Source organism: Equus przewalskii, chromosome 11 (assembly GCF_037783145.1).
Source record: "Equus przewalskii isolate Varuska chromosome 11, EquPr2, whole genome shotgun sequence".
Classification (NCBI taxonomy): Eukaryota; Metazoa; Chordata; class Mammalia; order Perissodactyla; family Equidae; genus Equus; species Equus przewalskii.
Window position 1 is genome coordinate 1,431,972 of NC_091841.1, and position 22,984 is coordinate 1,454,955.

General features: G+C 46.8%; 1 protein-coding gene across 10 annotated transcripts in view; it reads left to right on the top strand.

The window, feature by feature from the left end:
* The window catches only part of EHF (ETS homologous factor), a 40,147-nt gene extending 22,733 nt beyond the window's left edge, over nucleotides 1-17,414 (top strand). For 6 of the 10 annotated variants that reach the window (XM_008536092.2, XM_008536093.2, XM_008536095.2 and 3 more), the window contains exons 3-9: nucleotides 1,780-2,025; nucleotides 4,066-4,128; nucleotides 6,839-6,907; nucleotides 7,026-7,094; nucleotides 12,415-12,477; nucleotides 13,711-13,906; nucleotides 14,010-17,414. In XM_008536092.2, coding sequence (XP_008534314.1) covers nucleotides 1,780-2,025; nucleotides 4,066-4,128; nucleotides 6,839-6,907; nucleotides 7,026-7,094; nucleotides 12,415-12,477; nucleotides 13,711-13,906; nucleotides 14,010-14,109 — 806 coding nt within the window. In that variant the 3' untranslated portion in view covers nucleotides 14,110-17,414. The remainder of the gene's footprint in view (nucleotides 1-1,779; nucleotides 2,026-4,065; nucleotides 4,129-6,838; nucleotides 6,908-7,025; nucleotides 7,095-12,414; nucleotides 12,478-13,710; nucleotides 13,907-14,009) is intronic. The other 4 variants (XM_008536097.2, XM_070563787.1, XM_070563784.1 and 1 more) reach the window with 1 other exon arrangement.
* The last annotated feature ends 5,570 nt before the right edge of the window (nucleotides 17,415-22,984 follow it).

Consider the following 22,984-nt stretch of genomic DNA (forward strand, 5'->3'; position numbering starts at 1 on the left):
GGATTGGGTTGGAAACATCCCCCTTCAGCCTCTCCTCTGGGGGCATTGAGGGCTAGGCTGCAGGCATTATGGGAATCAAACCTTTTGGCGTTCTTTAGCCACTCGAGCTGTATCCACAGACCAGCATCTTCATCATCATGTGGAAGTTTGTTAGGAATCCAGAAACTCAGACCTCACCCCAGACCTCTGGAATCACAATATGCATTTAAACAACATTCCCCAGGATTCATCATCACATTAGAGTTTGAGAAGTACTGATTTAGCATGACCTTGAAGAAAAAGTTAGGGACAGTGTCCTTGCGCTGTGGTTTCCTCTATTGGTCTGTCCTTGAGTTTGTGGAAATATCTGTGGGTCATGTTCATTTGGATTCCCCTCCCTCAGCTTGGAGGGCGGCAAGTGTCTTTGCCTGCTCCTGCCCCTCACCTTTCCTGGAAGAGCGCTTCTCCCTTCTTCTCTGTTTTCAAGGGGACTGTAAGATCTCAGCCCTCTTACATGCCCCCAGAGGCCGGCTCATTTTTCTCCATCCCCCAGGGTTCTGAGCTGACTTTGTGATGTTCTCTTAAGTGAGCCTGAAAGAGTCACATACATGGATGGTTGGCCCACAGTAAGCTCAGCAATATTTATTGGCGTTCGTGAACTTTACTTGTTCACTGGTATCCAAATTAACCATGTCGTGAATGTACCTCCCAACTCTTCCAGATTCCTACATCATTTCTTCTTCAGCAACAAATTCCACTAAAGAAATATACAGAGCACCACTATGGCAAAGTCCCTGAGATAGTCTTTACAGGAGATGCAAAGCTGGGTAAGACAGTGTCCACGACCCTGAGCATACGCTCTACAAAGGACAATAAGATGGTACTTAGAGACCCACAGAAAGACAGAACGTGACAAAAGCCATTAGGAGAAACACCAAGCGTGTCTCCCGGAGAGTCAGAGGACAGCAGCCCTTGCAGTAAGTCAGGGCATCTGTGACGGCATCATGGGTGGTGAAGTCTACAGGCTGGGCCGGAATTCAGCTCGGAGTGGTTGGGCTGAAAGAACAAGCCAGAGGAAAGGCACAAGTCACAGGGCGCTTGACGAACAGCCCGTGAAGAGCCTCAGTGCCTCGCTTGGCAGTTTTGTACTTCATTTCAGGGGATAATGGGAGGCGCCTGAAGGTAACTGAGCAGGGAAGTGACATCATAGCTGTCATACCGTGGGGGGTGGGGAGCGGAGCACATGAGTCATCTGGACCACTCTGGGGAGTGCGTCACAGAGAAAAGAACCTTACTCTCAGGCCTCATTTTTAGCTGAGAATGGTCTGAACTTTGGGTATGTATGTGTCTGTGTGTGTGTGTAAGAGAGAATGAAAAATGGGAGAGAGAGGGAGGGAGAAGAGAGGAGGAGAGCTGTGTGGGTGTGGGCAATGAACTTATAAATTGCCGGGACTGGAGCAATGCTGGAGCCTTCGCGGCCCTTTGCAGGAGGCGGGGAAAGAGCTCCTCATCTCAGAGCACTTCAGGTCTGGTGTCCTCATAGCACCCAGGGCTAAGTATCACCCTAAGGAGGACATGGAGATGGCCGCAGGCTAAATGACAGCCCCCGCCACAGCTGGGAAAAGAACCACATTTCCCAGAGCCTCCTCTCCAGAGCCTGTCTGTGCTCCACCCCCATGCTGACGCCCACGGACTGTGGCTGTGTCCCCACGACGTCCGGCCACCAGCGTGCCTCCCCGTGTCTGAGATTATGCCCGGGAACAGCCATGGGTCACTCACCGACCGCTTCCTGTTTTGCAGTTTCCAGTGGGTTTTTTGGAGGCCAGTGGCATGAAATCCATCCTCAGTACTGGACCAAGTATCAGGTGTGGGAGTGGCTCCAGCATCTCTTAGACACCAACCAGCTGGACGCTAGCTGCATCCCTTTCCAGGAGTTTGACATCAACGGCGAGCACCTGTGTGGCATGAGTTTGCAGGAGTTCACCCGGGCGGCGGGGACGGCCGGGCAGCTGCTCTACAGCAACCTGCAGCATCTCAAGTGGAACGGTGACTATCATTCTCCCTCCCCGTCAGGAGCCAAAGCAGGGCCTCCCCTCCAAATTACTGTTTCCCGAGGGAGGGGAGGAGAGGGCTGTGAGAGAACAAGGCACGAAGCCTAAGGTCTAAGGTGGGTCTCACACCCTAGAACTCAGTGTAATTGAATTCTCTCCTAATGGTTACCTTTCCAGGAGACAAGGGCTACCTGAGTATTCACAGAATACTTGCCACTCTCAGAAAAACTTTTCTTCTTTCTCTTGCAAACAGGGTTTGATGGTTTGACTTCCAATCACTTCCTTGTCAAGATCATCATAGACTTTTCTTTTTTTAAACTTTTCTCCCTAGGTTCTTAAGATGGGACCTATGGGTGGTAAGAAGATGTGCAAAATTAGGTCTGTGTTTCGGGAGGGGAAAAGGCTCACGGTATTTAGCAGATTCTTAAAGGTCCGTAACAAAAAAGAAGGTTAGCGAGAATGGTCCAGACACATGTGGGATGTTTCTGCAGCGAATTCGGGAAGTGGTGTCGCCCTAGTACTCCAAATGTGCCTCTCTCCAGGCCTCACCTAGAACAGAGGCGAGCCAACATTCCCTGTGCTGCCCATCCATGACAGATTATTCACACATGCACACATGCCTGTAAAAAATTAGCTCCTCTGAGAACTGTGGGCATCTTGAAAGGCAGCAACACATAAGAGGAGTCAGCTGGCCTGTCCACATCAGAACGGGCGTGTCTGTCTTAGCAGCACCTGTATTGGGGCAGGAAGCTGGGGCTTTGGGAAGCATGAATGAGTTCCAGGGCTCTGACAGGTTCAGACCCTGACAGCTGTTGTCAACACCAAGCGGCCCCGGAGTCTGGCGGCCATTTTGGATGACCTCATTCAGCTCGGGGCACTCCCTTCTTCCCACCCACCTCACAGAGGCCATTGCTCATTTTTCTTTTACTAGAACCAAACCGAGCAAGGCTCTATAAATAACCCCCAGGAATCTTCAGAAAGAGCAGACTTGTACTTGATGAATTAAAAATATTTAGATCCCCACCTCCAATTAAATCCACTTCTTTAAAGCTATGCCTGATTGAAGCCCGAGGCAGGAGGCCGGCGGGGTGACGTGGCTGTCTCTGACCTTCTGCCTTTGACCTTCTGTGACTTGTTTGGTCCTCCTGCATGCTGCTGGGGCCTCTGAGCGCCTCATGACCAGATTTCTCACTTTTGTTTCCTTGTTCGCCTTTCTGTAGACATTCTATTAACTCGCATGTATTGATTGTTTACTTACACTAGGCATTCTAAGTGAATTGCTTCATTTAGTGACCTTATGGGAAAATAAATATTGTACCTATTTTACAGATAAGAAAACTGAAAGTCAGAGAGGTTAAAGGCATGACCTCTTCTCCTGAGATATTTATCATCTGCCTGGGCAAGAGAAACATGCGAGACTCATTCACATGCATGTATGGCTTTTATATACCGCACATGGAGAGGAGTTGTAAGGCATAAACGAGGGCAGCATCATTGCACTCATCCGGCCGTGTCTCACGGATTGGACCTAATCAAAATGAGGCCAATTAAATTTAAGATGAAAGAAGAATCAAGCTAGTTAAAATGGTTTTGCCTATATTTGTGTCTTCATTCCATATCCTATCTTAGCATGGGAAAGCACCTTAGAGGCTGTCTAATGACCTTCTCTAGTTTATTCCCCTAAGGTTACAGATGAGGGAACCAAGACCCAGAAAGGTGACGTGCCTGCCCTCTGTTAGTGGAAAAACTGGACTTCTGACTCCTGAAGTTCTGTTTCCACCACACTGGCTGCCTTCCCTATACAAGGCCAAAGTCTTTCATCTGATGTGGGTGCCCCAGCTACTCCTTTGCCGTGCCAGGGACCCCAGGTTTGAGTTGGTAGCTGCGGAGAGGGAAGCCGCTCCCAGAAGCAACGAGCGGTGATCAGGCCGTGGGATTGGCAGAGCTCTTCCAAGAAGCCAGCTCCGTCTGTGTTTAAGCATCGAGTCTGGGCTCCGCATGGGCCCGTTCTGACTTCCCAATCTGTTCTTCTCAGGCCAGTGCACCAGTGATCTGTTCCAGTCCACACACAATGTCATCATCAAGACGGAGCAAGCCGGTGAGTAGCAGCAGAGGCAGGTAGCCCCGTTGGTGGGTGAAGCCCTGGGGAGGACGATTCCGAGGGAGCATGGGGAGAGTGTGGGAGCAGGACAGAGACAACACGGTGGCAGGAGACCCAGGGACACCTCTTCCCTGGCTGTCTCCAGTGGCTACCCCGCCATGGGCCTCATTCCTTGACCTTGGGACCAGTGCCTGGCAACTGTTTCTGATGTCTAGACTGATGGTGCATCTAATTCTGCCCACACTTCTCTGCTTCCCACTGCTGGTCAGGGCATCACCCGTGCTCTGGTCCAGGAGCTAGGAAAAACACAGAGTGTAGGTAGGCCTCTTCCTCACCACAAAGAAACTCAGGGAATTGGACTTGGCCACGTTAGGAGAAGCCAAAGGAGAGAAGAGGAAATGGCAGTGTCTCCTCTCCCCTCCTCCCGTAATGGGAATGTCTTTCACAGAAAGGAGAAAGATGCGGACTTGCTGTTGTCATTGCTGTGGTTTCTGGGGGGCCCTTGGAGCTTCCTTAGGGATGTCCAAAGGCAGCTGCAGAACCCAGCTCCTGCCTTAGTGTGCTTTTAGATTAAAGACACTATTCCGGGCTCTGAGGATGGTCTGCAGTCCCATAGTACCTACATTCATTCTCGTTCTCCTCCCCCTGCCCCATCAGCCCCGCTTCCTCTGTCCCAGTTTCTCTCCTGGGGACTCTTGTCAGTCAGTTGGACTTGCAACGGGCAGCAGCTGGCCTTGCACCAGTCGGAGCTCCTTGCATATTGACTTTTGGCCTCTGCCCTCTCAGTCCAGGGAGAACTGTTCAAGTCCCCCAAAGTCCACTGGCCGAGATTAAACTGTGCAGCTGCCACTGCTCCAGGGCCGCTTCTGGCGTCCACATCAGTGAGACTGCGAGCCACGTGGGCTGATGGGTTTGCCACAGGCCTCCCTGAGGGTTGCGTGCCAGTCACCAAGGACAGAATTTGACCTGGGTGATTTGTGAGTCACCTGGGGCTGAAATTGGCTCCATGCAGTTATTTACTCCTTTATAAGGGGGTTAGTCTACCATTATTAAAGAAAAAACAATAGCTGCTAAGCATGTTAATTAGATTTTCTTAGCCTTGCCCTTCCCCCCAGAGACCAGGGCTTGGTTTACCCAGATGGTCTGTGCTGTATGGGCCTGACTGTGCTAGAGGCAGACACAGGACTTGGCCGAGAGGATGGTTCTCCTCACCATAACCTGACAGGCAGCCCCGTGAGAGGAGCCAGGGTAATATTGAAGAGGTCCCAAGTAACTTGATAATCCCTCCTTGACCGTCCAGATGTTCTTGTGCTGCCAGTTCAGAAAGGCTGAACCCAAAGGTGGAGAAGCAGGCCCGCCTGGGAGGGGAGAAGAGGCTCATAGATGGACCAACGCCCCCAAACCCTTTTGGTTCAGTTTGTTTTCAGAGACAACAACAGGTGTACGAGGTGACCCAACAAGGAGAAGAGGGTGTAACCCCAAGGGATTGGGCTTGGGGTGCCCAAACATGTAGCTATTAGTTAAAATACCAGCTAAATCCCTATGTCGTAAACAGGAGGACTTAGCCAGTGACTCAGGTTTTATCCCATTTATGCTGTAAAAACAAAGGAAACTCGGCCAGTGGCGTAGCACCCCAGCCCTGAAGTTCAGGACCTGGGCAGCCAGGGAGCTCAGGGAAGACCCCATCTGTGAAGAGGGGGAGCAGGAAGCTCCTGGTGGGGACTAGGTGGGACTCCTGCCAGATCTTACAGCTCTCGGCCAGCCAGGAAAGAAAGTGCTTCTGTTGGAGGCCAGCCCAGAGGTGGGGGTTATGTAGAAGGTGGGCTTCATCTGGAGTAGATGGAGGGGAGTTTCCTTTGAATCTGAAATCTAAAGAGTCAGTCAGAGGGAGTTGTGCTTGCCCAGCACACTGAAGATGGATAGATAGAGAGAGAGATGGATTGAGAGAGAGAGACAGAGACCGAGCGAGAGAGAGAGAGAGAGAGACAGAGAGAGAGAGGGAGGGCTTCTTTTCCAAGCTGAGGCCATGGGGTCCTACTCTTAAAAACTGTTTATTTGATTTGGGGACACTCTCCTCCTCTTCTCCTTAGTTTTGCTCTGAGAATTTTATGTCATCCCTTAAGCTAATTGGAGAGAACTCGGAGGGAGGGGACTGTCACCCAACTTGAGGAGAGACTGGATTTCAGCAATGAAGAAACTGTGATAAGACTGACTAGACTTTTTCTGAAGGAAACATCATTAATTTTCCCAGGAAGATATTACTAGGAAAAGATGTTCATTAATGATGAATTTATTTGTCCCTAACAAGGTGTTTTTTGTCCTCGTGTCAAAAATATTCTGGTAATTATATAATAGGATGCAAGACAATGTCAAGCTCCCAAACCAACCCCTGCCATGTGCAGACTGGGAAAATTCCCAGGAAAGTATTGATTAGGACAGGATCCCATGGTGGCAACTTCCCTACAAATGGAGCAGATGCAGAACACATGGATAGGGCCATAAGAAAGTCCATTTCGCCCAGGACACTGGAAGAAAATAGGATAACATTACTGTAAAGTAACACGCGGCTGAAGCTGACCCTTCTCCCTTCTCTCTGAGCACCACCTCCTAGGCCCCGTGACTCTCTGAGGAGCAGTGAGTTAGAAAAGGCAATCTCTTAACCTGGGGAAGGTGATTGCTGACCATTCCCACTTTCTGTCTTTTCTAGACCCTTCCATCATGAACACCTGGAAAGAAGAAAATTATTTATATGATGCCAACTATGGTAGCACAGTAGGTAACTAACACCCCAATACTTAAGGCCCTTCTACATTCTGATTCTGTTTTTCTAACAGCTGAGAATTTATATTGTAAGGAGGGGGATCTTAATGTCCTTTATCTTTTTATTGCCATAGATTTGTTGGACAGCAAAACTTTCTGCCGGGCCCAGATCTCCATGACAACCACCGGTCACCTTCCTGTCGGTAAGTTGTCCTGACATCTGAGGCTGAGTGTGCCTCATGCAAGTGCTTATTGAGAATTAATGAGAATTACCGACATCCTACATTTCTGCTTTGCTGGAGTCTGTCTCATTAAAGGGCTAGGAAAGGAATGGGGTTCCTACTTATAAAAGATCTGCTTTTGAGTCAAAATTTGTACGTTGAAAATGACCAGCAAGGATGCCTCTAGGCAAAGTGTTGGTCTCTTGTGAAACCAAGTCGCTCTGTTGTAACAACAAAAACTCTCTTTCCACAAAAAATCGCTCTTGGGAAGCTGTCTGATAAAATTGCTCATACGTGGATATTCTTACGGGGGGAACAAGGTTCTATTTGATTTTCAACAGACTATATTTGGCTTTAGAGAAAGAGTTCTAACAGTGGCACTCAGAGGTCAGTGAACCTGTGGTGATTGGGTAGAGGAGTAGCAATTGGAAATTTCCAGAACCCTGGGAATCACACTGTTCAGTCAGTTTTTAAGTCTGGCCCTGATGGCTCATCAGGACTCTCTAACTATTCAGACCACCTCACGTTAGTTGTATTTGGTTAACACTGGGTGCAACTGGGGGCTGTCCGTGACCCTCAGCCAGGGTTCCACTGAGTGAGAGTGCTGGCCTGTTGGGGTCCGGGCGAGCGGCTTTCAGTTGTATTGCCCTCCCTTTACAAACAGGTGCCCTGGCGGGCACAGGGCAGGCAGAGTGCACGGCGAGGGGAGAGGGGGTTGCATGTTATCCCTTGATCTGGGTGCAAACTTGTGATCTGTGTGGGTCTATGACATGGAGCTTACACTTGTCACAAAGGGAATTGCTCTTTTCGTGGAATTGAATTTGGGGCAACTTCAGAACTGGGATTTAGAAGAGTGTTTGTGAAAGAAAGCACAGAATCAAACAACAACCCCTCCTCCCACCTTTGTTTTTTTCTTTTGTTGATTATGTTTTGAGAACTGAAATAATGAAAGCTTTTGGTTTGAGGTTTTGTTCGGATCAAGCCCCTTGAATGACACAGAACCGGGAGCCAGTGTAAATGCTTCTGGAATTGAGGTTAAGGAAGGAGGCCAGTTCGTTTCTCCACTTCCCCCTCCCCTCAACGGCCCCTAGCATTATGTGTCACTGTAAGCATTTGTCTAACTTAAGAAACAGATCAAACACTGGAAAGTCTCTGCAGAGTGCTGGCCATTCTGGGAGAACTGAGCCAATCGCGGCGAAATTTCTGTGGCAGTCATTGCCACCCAGTCTCAGGGTTTCAGAGCCGAGGAAACTGCCTGCTCGGCTCCCCCTCTGACTTCCTCTCAAGCTTCCTAAGGTGTTGCCTCCCACGTCCTTCCTGTTGGGTCTTTGGCTTATGGCAAAAGATTCCAACTGAGAATAAAGCTGAACCAACCACTTCCTGAGCCTCAGGGGTTGTTAAGGTTTTGAGGCTCCTGGGAACCCTAAAAGCCATAGTCATAGCTCTACTGCCTTCACAGCCAGACCATCCTTCTCTCTTCTGTGTCCTGACTTACCTTCTAGAATCTCAGAATCAATAGGGGCCAGTTTCTGCTTTCATATTTGCAGTCGTAGGCCACTCACTACTCCTCATTCCACCTATTCTATTCTTGAATAGTCCTTCTTAGAAAGGGCTTTACAAACCCGTTCTTCTTCATCTCCCTTGATCCTTGATCCTCCACCCCCCACTCCTATCCTGCGGTTGCAACCCAGCTGGAAAATGAGAGAAGCAATCCAGGATCTCTGTCGGAAGTATTAAAGAATCAACTCACTGTCTGCGGTTGGTAAATTCTCTGAAGGAACAGCCTTCAGTAGGATAGTTAATTCCAGCCTTGTATGGGCCAATTCCTTTCAGAATAGTTCAGTCTCTACCAAATGGGACCAGAACCCCCGCAAAGACCTTTGTCATTTGTCTGAGTCTTTAGATTTCAAGTTCCCATTAAACTGAGTGCAGTTAAACATCTTTCTATGCTCTAACGCAAGTCACAAGCCCCAGCAAAGGCGAGGCCCAACGTAAACTGATGCCCTCTGCGATAAACGCAGCTGGGAAGCCGGCTTTTGTTTTGATTTCTCTGTCATCTGCCTGTTTCATAAAATGGCCGCCGCCAGTGTTCCTGATCTGCCCGATAGTCCCGAGCCAATCACGCCAACTCAGGCTTGATGTGTTTATTCACTGACTTGCTGAGCCTCAAGCTAGGGCGGCACAGTCTATTATAACACTGAAATTTGTATATCCCGTAAAGAAATGGCTCACAGCTGAATCATATGCAAATACTTCTAATCTTCGCTTCTTGCGAAGCAGCCCGGCTGAAGTCACGCTCTGGGACTTTCATCATCAGCCCGTGGCTTGGTGTGGCCCCTCCGGACACCACCTTGGCCTGAGGTGCCTGGGGGCAGAGCGAGAGAAAGCCAAGCCGGACAACTTCCCCAGAGCAAGCCATTATTTTATAAGAATGATTCACTTCACCACATGGCTAACTTCAAAGGGTCTGACTTTTATTTGGGGGCGAGAGGTAGACATGGGGGAGAGGCCATCATATTCAGGTGAGATTTCAGATCAAAAGATGTCAGACTAAGGAGATCAGTGATTCCACAGCCTGGCCTCGCAGACAAATATCACCTCTGCCTGCTGCCTCCATTTCTTTGCCCCGGACGAGGTGAGGCGACGGAAGGACGGGAAGGGGAGGCTGGCAGAAATCTGAGCTTTTCTCTTGCCTTTGGTTGCATATTCCTCCATATGACGACGGAAACATTTTTATTTGGGGATTTTTTTTTCCTTTTGCTCTTTCCTATGGTAGTTGGAAGGAAGTCTAGCCTGGGTCAAGGGTTGACATCTCAAAAAGAAAATTCCCTCGTGCTCTATCTGGTCTGGGGTTTTTTAATCTAGAGACTGTGGACTCCAAAGTGAGCCACCAACCCCTGAAATTGTTCACCAATATTCACGAGTGTACACACATGTGCCTTTTTCTGGGGAGAGGGTCCAAATTTTCCATCTTATTCACGAAGGTAACCTAACCCCCAGTAATTGATTCTATGTCGGCTTGGAACCCTAAACAGTGGCTGAGGCCAATAAGCTGAGAGACGCCTGGGTTTTTCTGAGTTCACCCCTGGCTCTGAAATAATGGCCCTGCATCCCTCCTGGATGCCATTTGGAAACGGGCTCTGCTTGTGGCCTGCTGGGTAAATGCCACTCTTTGTCTGCAGAACAACGTGGCCCTGTCAGACTGATGTATCACTTGGAAACTGGGGTGCGTGCCAGACCTGTCGCAATATTGTCACATCCTGATGGGGTTTTGCAACCTCACCCTGAAACCTACAGGGAGGGAGAGTGGAGTCTCTTTGCATTTCCTGTGAATCTGTCCTTCGAGATTTCAGAGAAACCCAAGTCAGGTGCAGGCCCTCCTGCTGACAACGCTAGGGGAGAAATTCTTAACCAGAAGAAGAGGTTTTTCTTCTAACCAGATCTTAGGAAATCCCTCTCCTGCATCCGGCCAGAGGTTTTGGAGAAACTGCTGGGAGCGCTGAGTCGTGACAAGCTGGGTGATCAGATCGGTGAATGTGTCTGTGCACCTTGGGAAATACGGAATCATCAAATTGGAATTACTTTTTCTCACCAACTAGAGCATTATGGAACCAAACTCGATTGTTGGCAGGGAAGACTTCTGTGAAATCTGCTATGTGCCACCCTCTTTGGAAGTGGCACAGAATAGTGGCTATGAGTAAAGTGCCTCTGGGTTCAAACCGCATTCACATCCTGGCTCCACTTTCAGGCTGTGTGGCTTTAGACAAGTCATTTGACCTCTCTGTGTCTCGGTTCCTCCACAGCTGTAAACTTTGGCTCATAATAGTACCTGCCTCATAGGGTTACCGTGTGAATTAAATACGGTGATTCATGTAAGTGCTCAACCAACAGCAGCCATGCTTCTCAACCATTTGAATTAGTAGCTAAGGGCTGTTCAAACTGTTTTGGATAATGGACCCCTCTTGACAGTCGGAATGAATGCTATGGACCCTCTCCTTTTGCGTCCAGTTTCAGTCAGTCCAAAATGCCCTTGAAGACCACACATGGGTCAGCGAACCCCAGGTTAGGACACCCTGGAGTAACGGGCACAAAAGAGGGGCATTTGACTGGCCCGGTTTCTTTTTTTTTTTTCCAAAGATTTTATTTTTCCTTTTTCTCCCCAAAGCCCCTCGGTACATAGTTGTATATTCCTCGCTGTGGGTCCTTCTAGCTGTGGCATGTGGGCGCTGCCTCAGCGTGGTTTGATGAGCAGTGCCATGTCCGCGCCCAGGATTCAAACCAACGAAACACTGGGCCGCCTGCAGCAGAGCGCGCGAACCCAACCACTCGGCCACGGGGCCAGCCCCTGGCCCAGTTTCTTAACAGGATTGGCTTGTGTTTAGATACTGCTCTGTATTAAAACTGGCAATTTTTGATTGTGAGACTTTTTGCTAAGATCTGCCTTGGTCCTCCTGACTCCCGAAGGGCCCACTGACACACACACACACACACACACAGTGCTAGATCATTTCTTTTCAAGAAGTTTTATTTCACAGATGTGCCTCTGTCATCTCCTCTTTGGTGTCAGTCACAAGGGTTACCAAAATGAGTCATTTGTTAAACTAATGTGTGTTTCCACAGTCCACCATGGGCCTCTGTACTGAGCTCAGGCCAGTCAATGGCCCCTTTGTCAGGCTGATTAAAATATAACTTTGCATGCCAAAAATGGGCACTCCTCTGGTTGAAATGCCATCTTTCTTTGTTATAAATGTTTACATTTTTGTATTATGTAAAAACACCTCCAACCTTTCAATTACCTAAATCCTCCTCTGGCTTTCCCTCTCTCTCAGAATAAAAGCTAAAATCCAGAAACGTCCCACAAAGCCTTAGTGATGTGAACCTCAGCTCCTACCTGCTGCCCCTTACTCATAGCCTCCTTCTGTTCTGTGGGCATACCAAACACACAGCGACCTCAGGGCCTTTGCGCTTATAATTCTCACTCACAGAAGGCTCTTCCACAAGCTCTCTGCATGACTGCTTCCATCACATCCTTCTGGTCCCCTTATCAGAGAGATCTGTGATTGCCTTATATTAAATTGTAAATTATTCCCATCTCTATACTTCTATCCCCATTTCTTATGCTGCAATATTTTTCTCCACAGTACTTATCATCTCTGTTTTGTTTTGGCATACACCACATATGCGAACAGTGCCAGGCAGGCAGTAGGTACTCAATAAATATTGGTTAAATGAGTGGGTGAGTGAATGAAAATGATGATTATAGGAAATAAGTAAATTAAGCTGCTTTCATTTTTCCCTTTAGCAGAGTCTCCTGATATGAAAAAGGAGCAAGACCACCCCACCAAGTCCCACACCAAAAAACACAGTAAGTTGGCTGGCTTTCCGATGGCTCTTGGCTCTTCCCTTCAAGCTGGGTGTAACTGGAGGCCACTTGTTTTTAGACAAATATCGCCTCTGCCTGCTGCCTCCATTTCTTTGCCCCTGATGAGGTGAGGCGAGAAAATGCGGGCAGCACTTGCTGGACAGTAGCTTGCCCCGCCCCCAGTGTTTCTCAAAGCGGAGACCCAGCGAGTGTTTCCTCTCGTGCTGTTATGTTTGTTCCACATCTGAGACGCCCCGTGAATAAGAACCTGTGGGCGCGGGTTAGCGATTTCCCTCTCTCTAGAAAAAAGGATGAGAAGAGGAGAAAGTTGGGAAGAAACAGTTGAGATGCATTATTTTTTCTTTTGCTGATTGTTGCCTTCCTGCCTTAGTGGAGTGATTGTCCCAAGAAATGACTGTTTATTCCTAAGATTCAACAGTGTGCTTGGGGAGTCGTTTTGTTATTTCCCCAATAACAAAACCTTATGACAGTACACGAAACGCCAGAGACGTGGAGTTGGGGGCATAAAAAGAAACCAAGACAATGGACAGTAGAAATTAGAGGGGACGGGACATCTTTACTATCTGCTACGCGAGGTCACCCCACAGAACTGAATTAACACCTGGGGGTTGCATGTCACAGGTCTATTGACGGTGAGCTGAATTTGGCTCCTAATCTTACTACCGGCGCTGATTCATTTTCAAATGGGCCCCCTCGATACGACCTTCCTCCCCCGATATTTTCCAGAAGTTAAACTTCTAGAACTCCATGGACTTGTGTTTAGCTGAAGCACAGTTACTAGGTGGGAGCGATTCACTTGGTTGAGGGACTAAATAAACGTGGTCGAAAGTTGCTCTCCGAGGAAATAAAAAGCTGAAATGAATCCTGAGCAACGTGTCAACAGTACTTAGAAGAACCGTCCCCCGGCGCTGGAGGCTGTGTGCGATCTGTTCCCTAGTTTTGGCTTTGCCACTAGTTTACTGTGTGACCTTGGTCAAGTCACTTAAATTCTCTGTGTCTCAGTTTCCCGATTTAGAAAATAAAAAATTGTGCTGGCTCATCCTCAAACGCGTTTTTTTATATCTAATATTTGGTGATTCTGTGGTCCGGCTTTGCTGGAGGGGAGAACTGAGTCTCTCCTGACCGATGGAAGACGTCCCGACTCTGCGCCCCGTCGGCTGCCGCTTCGCTGTGACTTCGGCCTCCGTGACCCTCTTTTTCTCTGCTTCTCCTCAGATCCGAGAGGGACTCACCTGTGGGAGTTCATCCGTGACATCCTCCTGAACCCAGACAAGAACCCAGGGCTAATCAAGTGGGAAGACCGGTCCGAGGGCATCTTCAGGTTCCTGAAATCGGAGGCGGTGGCCCAGCTGTGGGGAAGAAAGAAGAACAACAGTAGCATGACCTACGAGAAGCTCAGCCGAGCCATGAGGTGAGGAGCATGCGCTCGGGCCGCACACGCTCGGCCGCACGGCCGGCTGTGTCCCTCGCAGTCTTATCTGACCGGCCCCCTTATGCCACGTCCTCTGTTACAGATATTACTACAAAAGAGAAATTCTGGAACGTGTGGACGGACGAAGGCTGGTTTATAAATTTGGGAAGAATGCCCGTGGATGGAGAGAAAACGAAAACTGAAGCTGCCAACACTTTGAACACAAACCAAGACGGACCCCAAAGGATAACAAACCCAGAACTCCTGGACATAAATATCTCAAAGACTACTTTTCTCGGATATTTATGTACCACGAGGGGAAAAAATATCTACTTCTAACGGGAAGAAGGAACACTACAGTTGATAAAATTATTTTGTTACTTTGAAGTATGTCCTATCTGGGGAACAAGCGTACACAGTTTTCTGTGAAATATGATGCTGTATGTGGCTGTGACGTGTTTGGCCTCTATTGTGAAGTTCTTTTCCACTGCAAGAGAAACAGGGTTTGCAGCCTTGTGCTTCTTGCCAAAAGAAAGAAAAAAATCAGAGGGCATTAAACGTTTTTATCTGAAAAATGATTTAGGACAAGGTGACGTGTGCTCCAAACACCAGCATCCACGTGATCTCGATGAGAGAGGTGGGCGCAGTTGCTGGACGGACGCCGGCGTCTCAGATTGACGGGATGAACCAAAGAACGCTGGGAAGTGGAACCCGACCTTTCGGAGCCAGTGAGTGGAAGATGAGGACTTCCAAAATCCAGCCGGACTGTAATTACTGCATAATCCTGTGACTTGCAATGTTTAAATCAGCGAGAAGAATAATGGTGGGGGGCTTCATACTCATTCAGAAATGATTTACCTGATGCCAAGAACGTCTTCCCTCCTCCCCCTCGGATGACTGGTGAAAAACTTCCATTGCCACCTCTGCTCACTTCTAGTTATTTAAGAAAGGGTCCGGCCTTGGTTATTTTTATCCCAATTGCTTAAAAATAAATGAGAAAAAGGAGGAGGTGATGAGTTTGCTCTTGGATTCCTATAGTCCCCGGTGTCTCAATTGGCACAATTGACACTTTTGGCTGAATAAGTCTTTGTTGTGCATTGTTTGTCTGTCCTGTGCATTGCAGGCTGTTTAGCAGTATCCATGACCTCTCTCACAAGATGCCAGTAGCACTCCCATCCCTGAAGTTGTGAGAAACAAAAATGTCTCCAGACCTTGCCAAATGTCACCTGGGGGGCAAAACTGTCCATGATTGAGAACCAGTGATGTAGCCAGTCAAGATGAAGACGGTAGTTTATTCTCAGAACAAAAAGATGTGTGCGATCTTTTAGTCCCAAGAGTGAAGCAGAAGCAAGACTTCAAAGTCAACCTATTTTTAATTTTTAAAATGGTAGGGACAATGGGTTGAAATATCCAGAGGTATTTCTTTTCAGAAGCCCAGATGAGAGCCAAAGTCAGATAAATTAAACATAATCATGCAGCAAGAACTATAGTAGAAGACGTTTGCAATGGGATTAACAAAGCAGACTCAAAATCATACTGTAGGAGGAAACGCTGAGAGAAGAGTGTGTGTGTGTGCGTGTGTGCGCGCGCGCGTGTGTGTGTGTGAGAGAGAGAGAGAGAGAGAGAGAGAGAGAGAGAGAGAGAAAGAGAAAGGGAGAGGGGGAGTTGGTTCCGGGAGAGTCTTCTTTGCAGACGTTCATTCTTACAATCTTTCCTCTTTGGGAGCATCTCTTTCCTGTCTCATCAGCAACTTATCCTAAAGTGAATGCCCACATTTGCTTTCAGAGGGATGTTTTATAAAAAAGAAAGAAATGGAAAAGAAAGGAAGGATGGAAAAGAAGAACAGAAAACTCAGCTCAGGAGGCTTGTCAGTAAGGAGGTGGACTTGGTCTTCAACGATGGCTTGTTCTGAGGCACCTGCAGAGTTGTCGTTGGGCGCTGCAAGCTGCGAGGAACAGGAGCCTGTGGACACTTTGGGTTTGACTGTCCAGATCCCTTTTGCGACTTTTCTTTTTGGTTCCCCACGTCCTTGGCTTTCTCCTCCCTCCTGCCTCTCCATCTTGAGCAATAATAGGAGGATGAAGACTCCTACCAATAAGAGGGAGTGCTCTTCACCAACTGATGGAGCACTTACCCAGCAGGGTGAGTGATTCACAGGCAAAGTTGCAAAGTGTTTGTCCTGCATTCAGAAGTCTTGAAGTAAGAAGAATTAAGAATTTGTTCCAACTATACTGAGAACCATTATTGGTGGTGACCTTGGAAGCAGAAACTTAGTGAGATGGATGACCTTCTGAAGGTACTACCAAGCCTACTGTGATTTCTGTCGAGCTTGGTCACCTCCACAGAGGTGTTGTCAAGTAGCAGTTACTGAGGGACCTGAGAGAAATAACAACGAGCCGCACAGATCTGAGACATTCTTGCATAAAAGACACACCTTGCTTCCAAGCAAGGCTAAAGAACTATGAGGCCTTCCCAGCCTTTGACTGTACGTCCCACAGAATGAATTAAACATCCAGATATTTAAATTGCTGTAAACACCTAATGTCCGTGTGTCTCTGTGTGTCTGGATTGTGTGATGTTATTAGGGACATATGCTAATGTGCTCTCTGCTAGCCCTTCCCTGGCTTTGCCAGTTCACCACCTAAAGTGGCTAGATCCTTCCCTGAGTTTACCTTTCTCCAAACCAGTAAGTTTCTCACCTTCTTCCAAATTGGCCTTGGCTCTTTCTGCACCCTCTCTGTTGAAGAGCAAGCCTTGCTAGGTGGTGAGTGAGTCTGGGGAGTACCAACGGGGACAGTTCTGCAGGTAATCAACAGATTGTGCTATTTCTTGAAAGTGACAGTTTCTTGGCACTCAGTTCCTACTTAAATAGGCTGGAGTATAAAGATCTCAGCATATCTCTCTACTGGCTTGAGTTTGGTGCATTTTCTATGTGCTGTTCGTGATTTGGAGAACTCAAGGTAATTGAGCCATGCCAATGCGGGGTGTGAACCAAATACTCCCCACCATGGTGTTGAAAGGGAGAGCAAAATCCCAGAGATAAGCCAGCATCTGGTGAAACCCCCTTCTTTTGGGGGACACATGGCTTCTCACTTGAGAAGCTCATTTGTGCTGGATGCTCACATGGTCACTACACGTGGTCTTCTTGAACCCTCCTTAAGCTAAAGGCGTGGGCTCTTATTTGTAGTTTTCATGGAAACCTGAGGCAGGAAATGTACTGCTAAGAGTTTACCAGACTCAGATGATCCGAGGCTCCTAGATATTTGACTTGATGAAACTTGAGCAAGGCCCTGGCCCCCTGGGACATACCCACAGCTCCTTGAACTTGCCTTCTGAGCAGGGCAGACCCAGGTTATGTGTTTTCCTTTGGACATGCCGGTCCTTCCTCAATGTTTTTGCCTTGCTAGACTGTGAGCTCTTTGAGGGCAGGGACCGTGTCTTATAAATAATGTTTTCCCAGTACCTGACATAAGACAGGGCCTCAATAAATATTTGTTGAGTTAACGAATGAATGTCTTCTGGAAGACTTCTTCGATTGGGAGCCACATCCATAATCAAGATGTGAACCATTTCTTCACTGGGGTAAGAACACAATGCCAAACCTTCAAGGATGTGTTATCTATTAGATGAACATTTTACTGTGAGACTGTTTAGTTTGCCTTCCTACCTGTGCTGAAATGAAACCAAAACAGCCTGTTTGGTTCTGCAAGTCAATATATGATGGATAAGAATTCTGTTGCCTTATGAGGAACTGTGAGAATTATCTGATACAAGAAGCCAGTAATGAACCTTTGTCATGTTTTAACCAATGAAGATTATGAATATGTTTATATGATATAAATTGCTATTTAAGTATAAAGCAGTTCTAAGTTTTAGTCTTTTTGGGTTGGTTTATATATATTTTTTCTGTTTGAAAAATACTGAGGGATCTTTTGATAAGGTTAGCTACGCATATAAGGTTTTAGTTTCGCAAGTATGTTGTTTTTCAAATGTATAAAATATAGGAAAAGGTAAAATAGTAAGAGGGAAAGGCAATTCTATTATTCTTCTACAGTTAAGAAAGCACATGTGAGTGTCTACTCTGTGCACAGCACGGACCCACATATGTGAGGAGCTTGTCTAATTATACGGGGTGTAATAGATCCTCCACATGCACCTGTGGGGTGGACACCTACTGTGTGACAGCAAGAGCAGCACAGCAGTCACAGTGTCAGAGGTGAATGAACCTCAGCCTTAGTTCTCAGGGTTCCAAGAGTGGAGTAAAGGGTAGGGCATTGAACACCCACTGAGACTGTGCCTTACGGGCCACTCCAATGTACGAGCCCTCACAAGCTTGGCTAAATTGGGGTTAATCTTCCTGTAGCCATCTGCACATTCTTGCTTTCTTCCCATCTGGCTTCCGGGTTGACCATTTGTGGGAAACAACCCTACTGCTGCCATTTTTAAAAGAATCAGAAATCTTGCCCTTTATGTTAAATTCAAACTGGATATTTCTCTTTTATGAAAGCATTATATTTTTCAGAATATGTTTTTTTTTTTGGTTTGATGGGTCCTGGAAAACACTAATAAAAATCACAGAGACCAGCCTGTAACTGTGTGTTTCATGCTTCAACAAGCCATCCACAACTGGGCTTGGAAGAGCTGCATATGGTCTACAGCAATGAAACACACACAGTTCCCGCATTTAATGAGCATCTACTCTGTGCCAGGCACTGTCCTAGGCACTGAGTTATGGCAGAGAATAAAAGAGACAAAAACTCTGCTCTCATGAAGTTTACATTCTGTTGGGTGGAAACAGACAAGGAATAAAACTCTAGCGAACAAATAAACAAAACATAGCATATCAGGTGTGTAGTCAAGAAGGGTAGAGCAAGGAAGAGGAGCAGAGAGATCTGGAGTACGTAAAGGTGTACTGCAAGTTTTGGCAGGATTAAGAAACATTTCAGTAAAGACCTGAAGGATGGAAGGTCAGGAGCCATGCAGATAACTGGGCGAATGACCTTACTGGAGGGACCAGCAAGTGCAAAGGTCCTGAGCTGAGTGTGTTCCTGACACGTGCAACGAATAGCAAGGAAGGAAGTCTGTTTGGCAGAGTGGATTAAGCAACAGTAGGAAATGATGCCAGAGAGGCACCAGCAGGCCTGATCACGTAGGACTTGGAGGCCGTTATGAAGGCTCTAGTTTTCTTTTGAGTGAGATGGGGAGCCAGAGAGGGGTGTTGAGAATGAATTGCAGGAAGGTGTTCAATGCCGGAGGTCCATTCGTAGTGAAGGATGAATAAAGAGAGGTGGAAAAGATCATCTCACATCCAGGTCTCCAGGGTAACACTAGCTCTACAAGTTTATAGCATCTGTCTCCCAGGGCATGGAAAGTCTCAGCCATGCAGCCACTTAACTTCATAAACAATGAAAATAATAATAGCCAATCATGTGGGGGAGATCCCCTTGGTCCCAGGAACTGTGACATGTTCTTTACATACGTTATTACCTGTAATCCTCACGGAAGCCTGTGCTATGTAAATATTATCCCCAATTTTCAAATGAAGGAAATGAAGGTCAGAAAGGTTAAATGACTTTCTCAAGGTCACACAGCTAGGAATGAGTGCTAAAGCTGACGTTGTTCACTCAGCCTCTTTTTCCCAAAGTTCATACTCTTAATGCTAATATGTCTCTAGTTCGTCAGAATGCTAATGTTACACACACACACAGTTTCATGGTTAAATATGCTAGAGAAATACTGAGTTAAACAATGTATGACAGAGTTATTTACTGTAGGATTTCTCAGAGCCTTAATTGTGATGATGTGCATTGTGAATCTATAAGAGAGGCAGAAAACGTTCCGAGTTCCTCAAGCCTATTTGACAATGCACCCTTTTCGTCAAAGAAGCCTTCGTGAAACCAGTGCCCTTTAGAACACACTTAGGGAAATGAGGATCTTTAGAGATTACTTCTCTGACTTAGAAGAAGCAGTATTTTCATGTTTGGGCCAAATTAGTATGCTGATAGCATTCACGTACATCAAATTTGGCCCACTTTGTATATATTCCATTTTTTCTCATGGAGAAGAATTTCCCTCACTGCTCTGGGAATTATTTATTTGCACTGATGCATTTCTCAGTAATCTCAAAGAACTTGCAAAATGAGTCCTCTTTGGGAACTATTAACTCTCCTGAATTTTAACTCTTTAGAATTTTCTGTCTAAAACTATAGGCACTAGCCACATATGACTATTTAAGTTTAAATTAGCTAAAATTATATACACTGAACATTTGCTTTTTACTCTCACTATCCACGTTCCAAGTGCTGAATAGCCACATGCGGCTGGTGGTTACCGTAGTGGGACAATGCAGATACAGGACATTTCCATAATCAAAGAAAGTTCTATTGGACAGCCCTGCTCTGGAATCCAACCTGGGAGGATGGGATAAGGGTGGAAAGGGTAGTGAGGAAAACTAACGAACAGTGAAATAAGATCCAGTGAGCCCTGGAAACCAAAGATGATCTTGGATTGTAGAGAACAGCAGCAAAAAAGCAAAGATCCAAACTAAACATGTCTGTGTTTGCTGGAACGGTGACAGTGTCTGCGAGAGCAAACACGCTTGATGCTGTCGGTGGAGCCTCGGAGAGGGAGGATTTCATTATTCTTATCTCCAAATCCCACAGATACCCTACAGTCATTAAGACAAATGTTCCGAGGATGCTGCTTTCTGGTTGAGAATATTGGCATTCTCAGTGCCAATGGGGGGAGATCACCGAAATGTGAAGTGAGATGAAAAGTTCCCAAATAGAAATGACTGGCACTGCCCACTGTCCACTATAAATGGCACTAATACCATTTTCTTCCTTCTGTTCAAGACCACCTTCTTAAATAAGCAGTCTACCTGTAGGCTCTCTATTTCCTTATGAGTCAATTCTTTTCCATTAACTATCATGATTTGGCTTCTGTTCACATCAAGTCACTGAAAAGGCCCTATTGAAGGTCTTAGTCAAACTCACTCCTGCCTCAGGGACTTTGCTTTGGCTGTTCCCTAAGCCTAAAATGCACTTTTGCTCTTCACGTGGCTGGCTCCTTCTAGTCATGTGGGTCTCAGTTCAGAAAGCCACCTCTGCTGATCACTCGAGCTTCAGGTGCTCACCCAACCCCCATCACTTTCCATTGTGTTATTCTCATTTTATCTTCTTCTTAGAACTGATACCAGCTGAAATTATATTTTATTCTATTATTTTACTTTTATAGTATCTATTTTCCCTGCTGGAATGTTAGCTCCAAGAGAACAGGGAGCTTTCATGCTCACCAACATATTATCAGAGTTAGGATGTGCCTAATATATGCATGTGACTCCATAAATATTTGTTGAATAAATGAAGGAACTTTTTACTTTAAAATTCTAAGGCTTTTCTTTTGACTTCATGATTTTCGACACTGGTGACCTCCGCAGACTGGAAGAGATCTATTCCCTTGTTTTCTGCAGCAGTTTTCTTCTCCTGCTTTCCTGAGAACCCGTTCCTCAGTTCTTACTCCTCTCATCCGCCTAACTGAGTGTGTTCCCCAAGAGTGCATCCTCAGCCCTCTTCTCTTCCCCCTTTCTCTTCTTTCCCTCAAACTTAGTCTCTTGAAAGCTCAGCTGAGGGACTTCCTAAGGAGATGGGGAGGCGTAGGCTGTTTTCTTTCTGGTCCTGGCTTCAACTCTAACTAGCCAGAGACTGTGGACATGTCACTTAATTTCTCCATTCCCTAGTTTCTTCACCTCTTAAATGGGGAATGTTGTGGGAAAGGAGCAGACAGATTCCAATGCTTGATCATTCTGTAATTTATGGAGCGTTTGTACCTGAAAGCACTGTGCTAAGCTTTTTGCTTTTATTTTTTTATTTTAATCTTTACTCTAACCCCATGAGATAGGTTCTACTGTTATTTAAATTTTGCTGATGAGGAAACTGAGGCTCATAGAGGTGAAGAATCTCACCTGAGTTCACCCTGCTGGTGTGTGGCAGAGCTGAGATTTGAACATCTGCCTGGCTGAGTCCAGAGCTGGGGTCTTAACCATGATGCTCTATTGTCTCTCTTGGGAAGAGTTATGAAAAGAATTGAACACTGAACAAAGTAAAGGAATTATTTCTAAACTTGTGACAACTCAAAGAGAGGCCTTGAGAATGTCTAGTCTGGGAACACAATGCTATCTAGCCGACACGGGTGTCTTTAAGCCATTTTACCCCGTGATAGTCATACCTGATCATCCCTAGGCAGGGAGTAAGATTCAAAGAGGAGTTGGTGTCTGATCTGTCTTAAAATCACAGCCCCAGAGATGCTTAGAACTGGAAGATCATTTGGTGCAAACTCCCATCATAAGAGCACAGAGAGCTTAATGCAAAGGCCCACGGTGGCCCAGGCTCTTAGCTACGAGAGGAAGCTGGTTTTCCCATTCCTGAATCCTTTCACCCAAGTTAGCGCTTCCCTGGCAGTGGGTTCCTCATAGTCACAGGGGTCTTCCACCCCAACATGGAGACATCCTCAAGGAAGCTCATTTTCCGCCTGGCCTCCATGGTGGTGCCATACAACCTTCTTATGTTGATTCTTTGAATCCAGCTAACGTCATCTCCCCTCGGGTCCCGAGCCAGGACAGGGAGGAAAAGCTGCATATCCTTGACATTAGTGGAAGAGAAGAGGTGGAACCAGAGGGACTAAGTCAGAGCTGCTAAGAAACGATGAATGCAGAGGTCCCTAGCACTGCTGAGGAAGGAGCATGAGAGAGGATGGAATCTGGTAAGAGGTCCCATTAATCCTCAGCTCTCTGACGTCCCTCCTCCGCTTCGTTCTGTGTGTGTGTGTGTGTTTGTGTGTGTGTCTTTTACAGCCTCCGTTTCTTTCCCATACCTTTCCTTCTTCTTGCTCACCAGGCCCTTTCAGACTCCTCCCTCTCCAAACCTGTCTCTCCGGGTTGCTGAAAGACAGGGAGCTGACAAGAGGACAGTCCCTGACCAGGACTGGTGCCACCTCTCTGAAAGCCTCAGCGGTGACAATAGCAAATGGTATTTACCTGAGTTATTAACACACCGATGTTCTTTCTCTGGCTGTTTAATC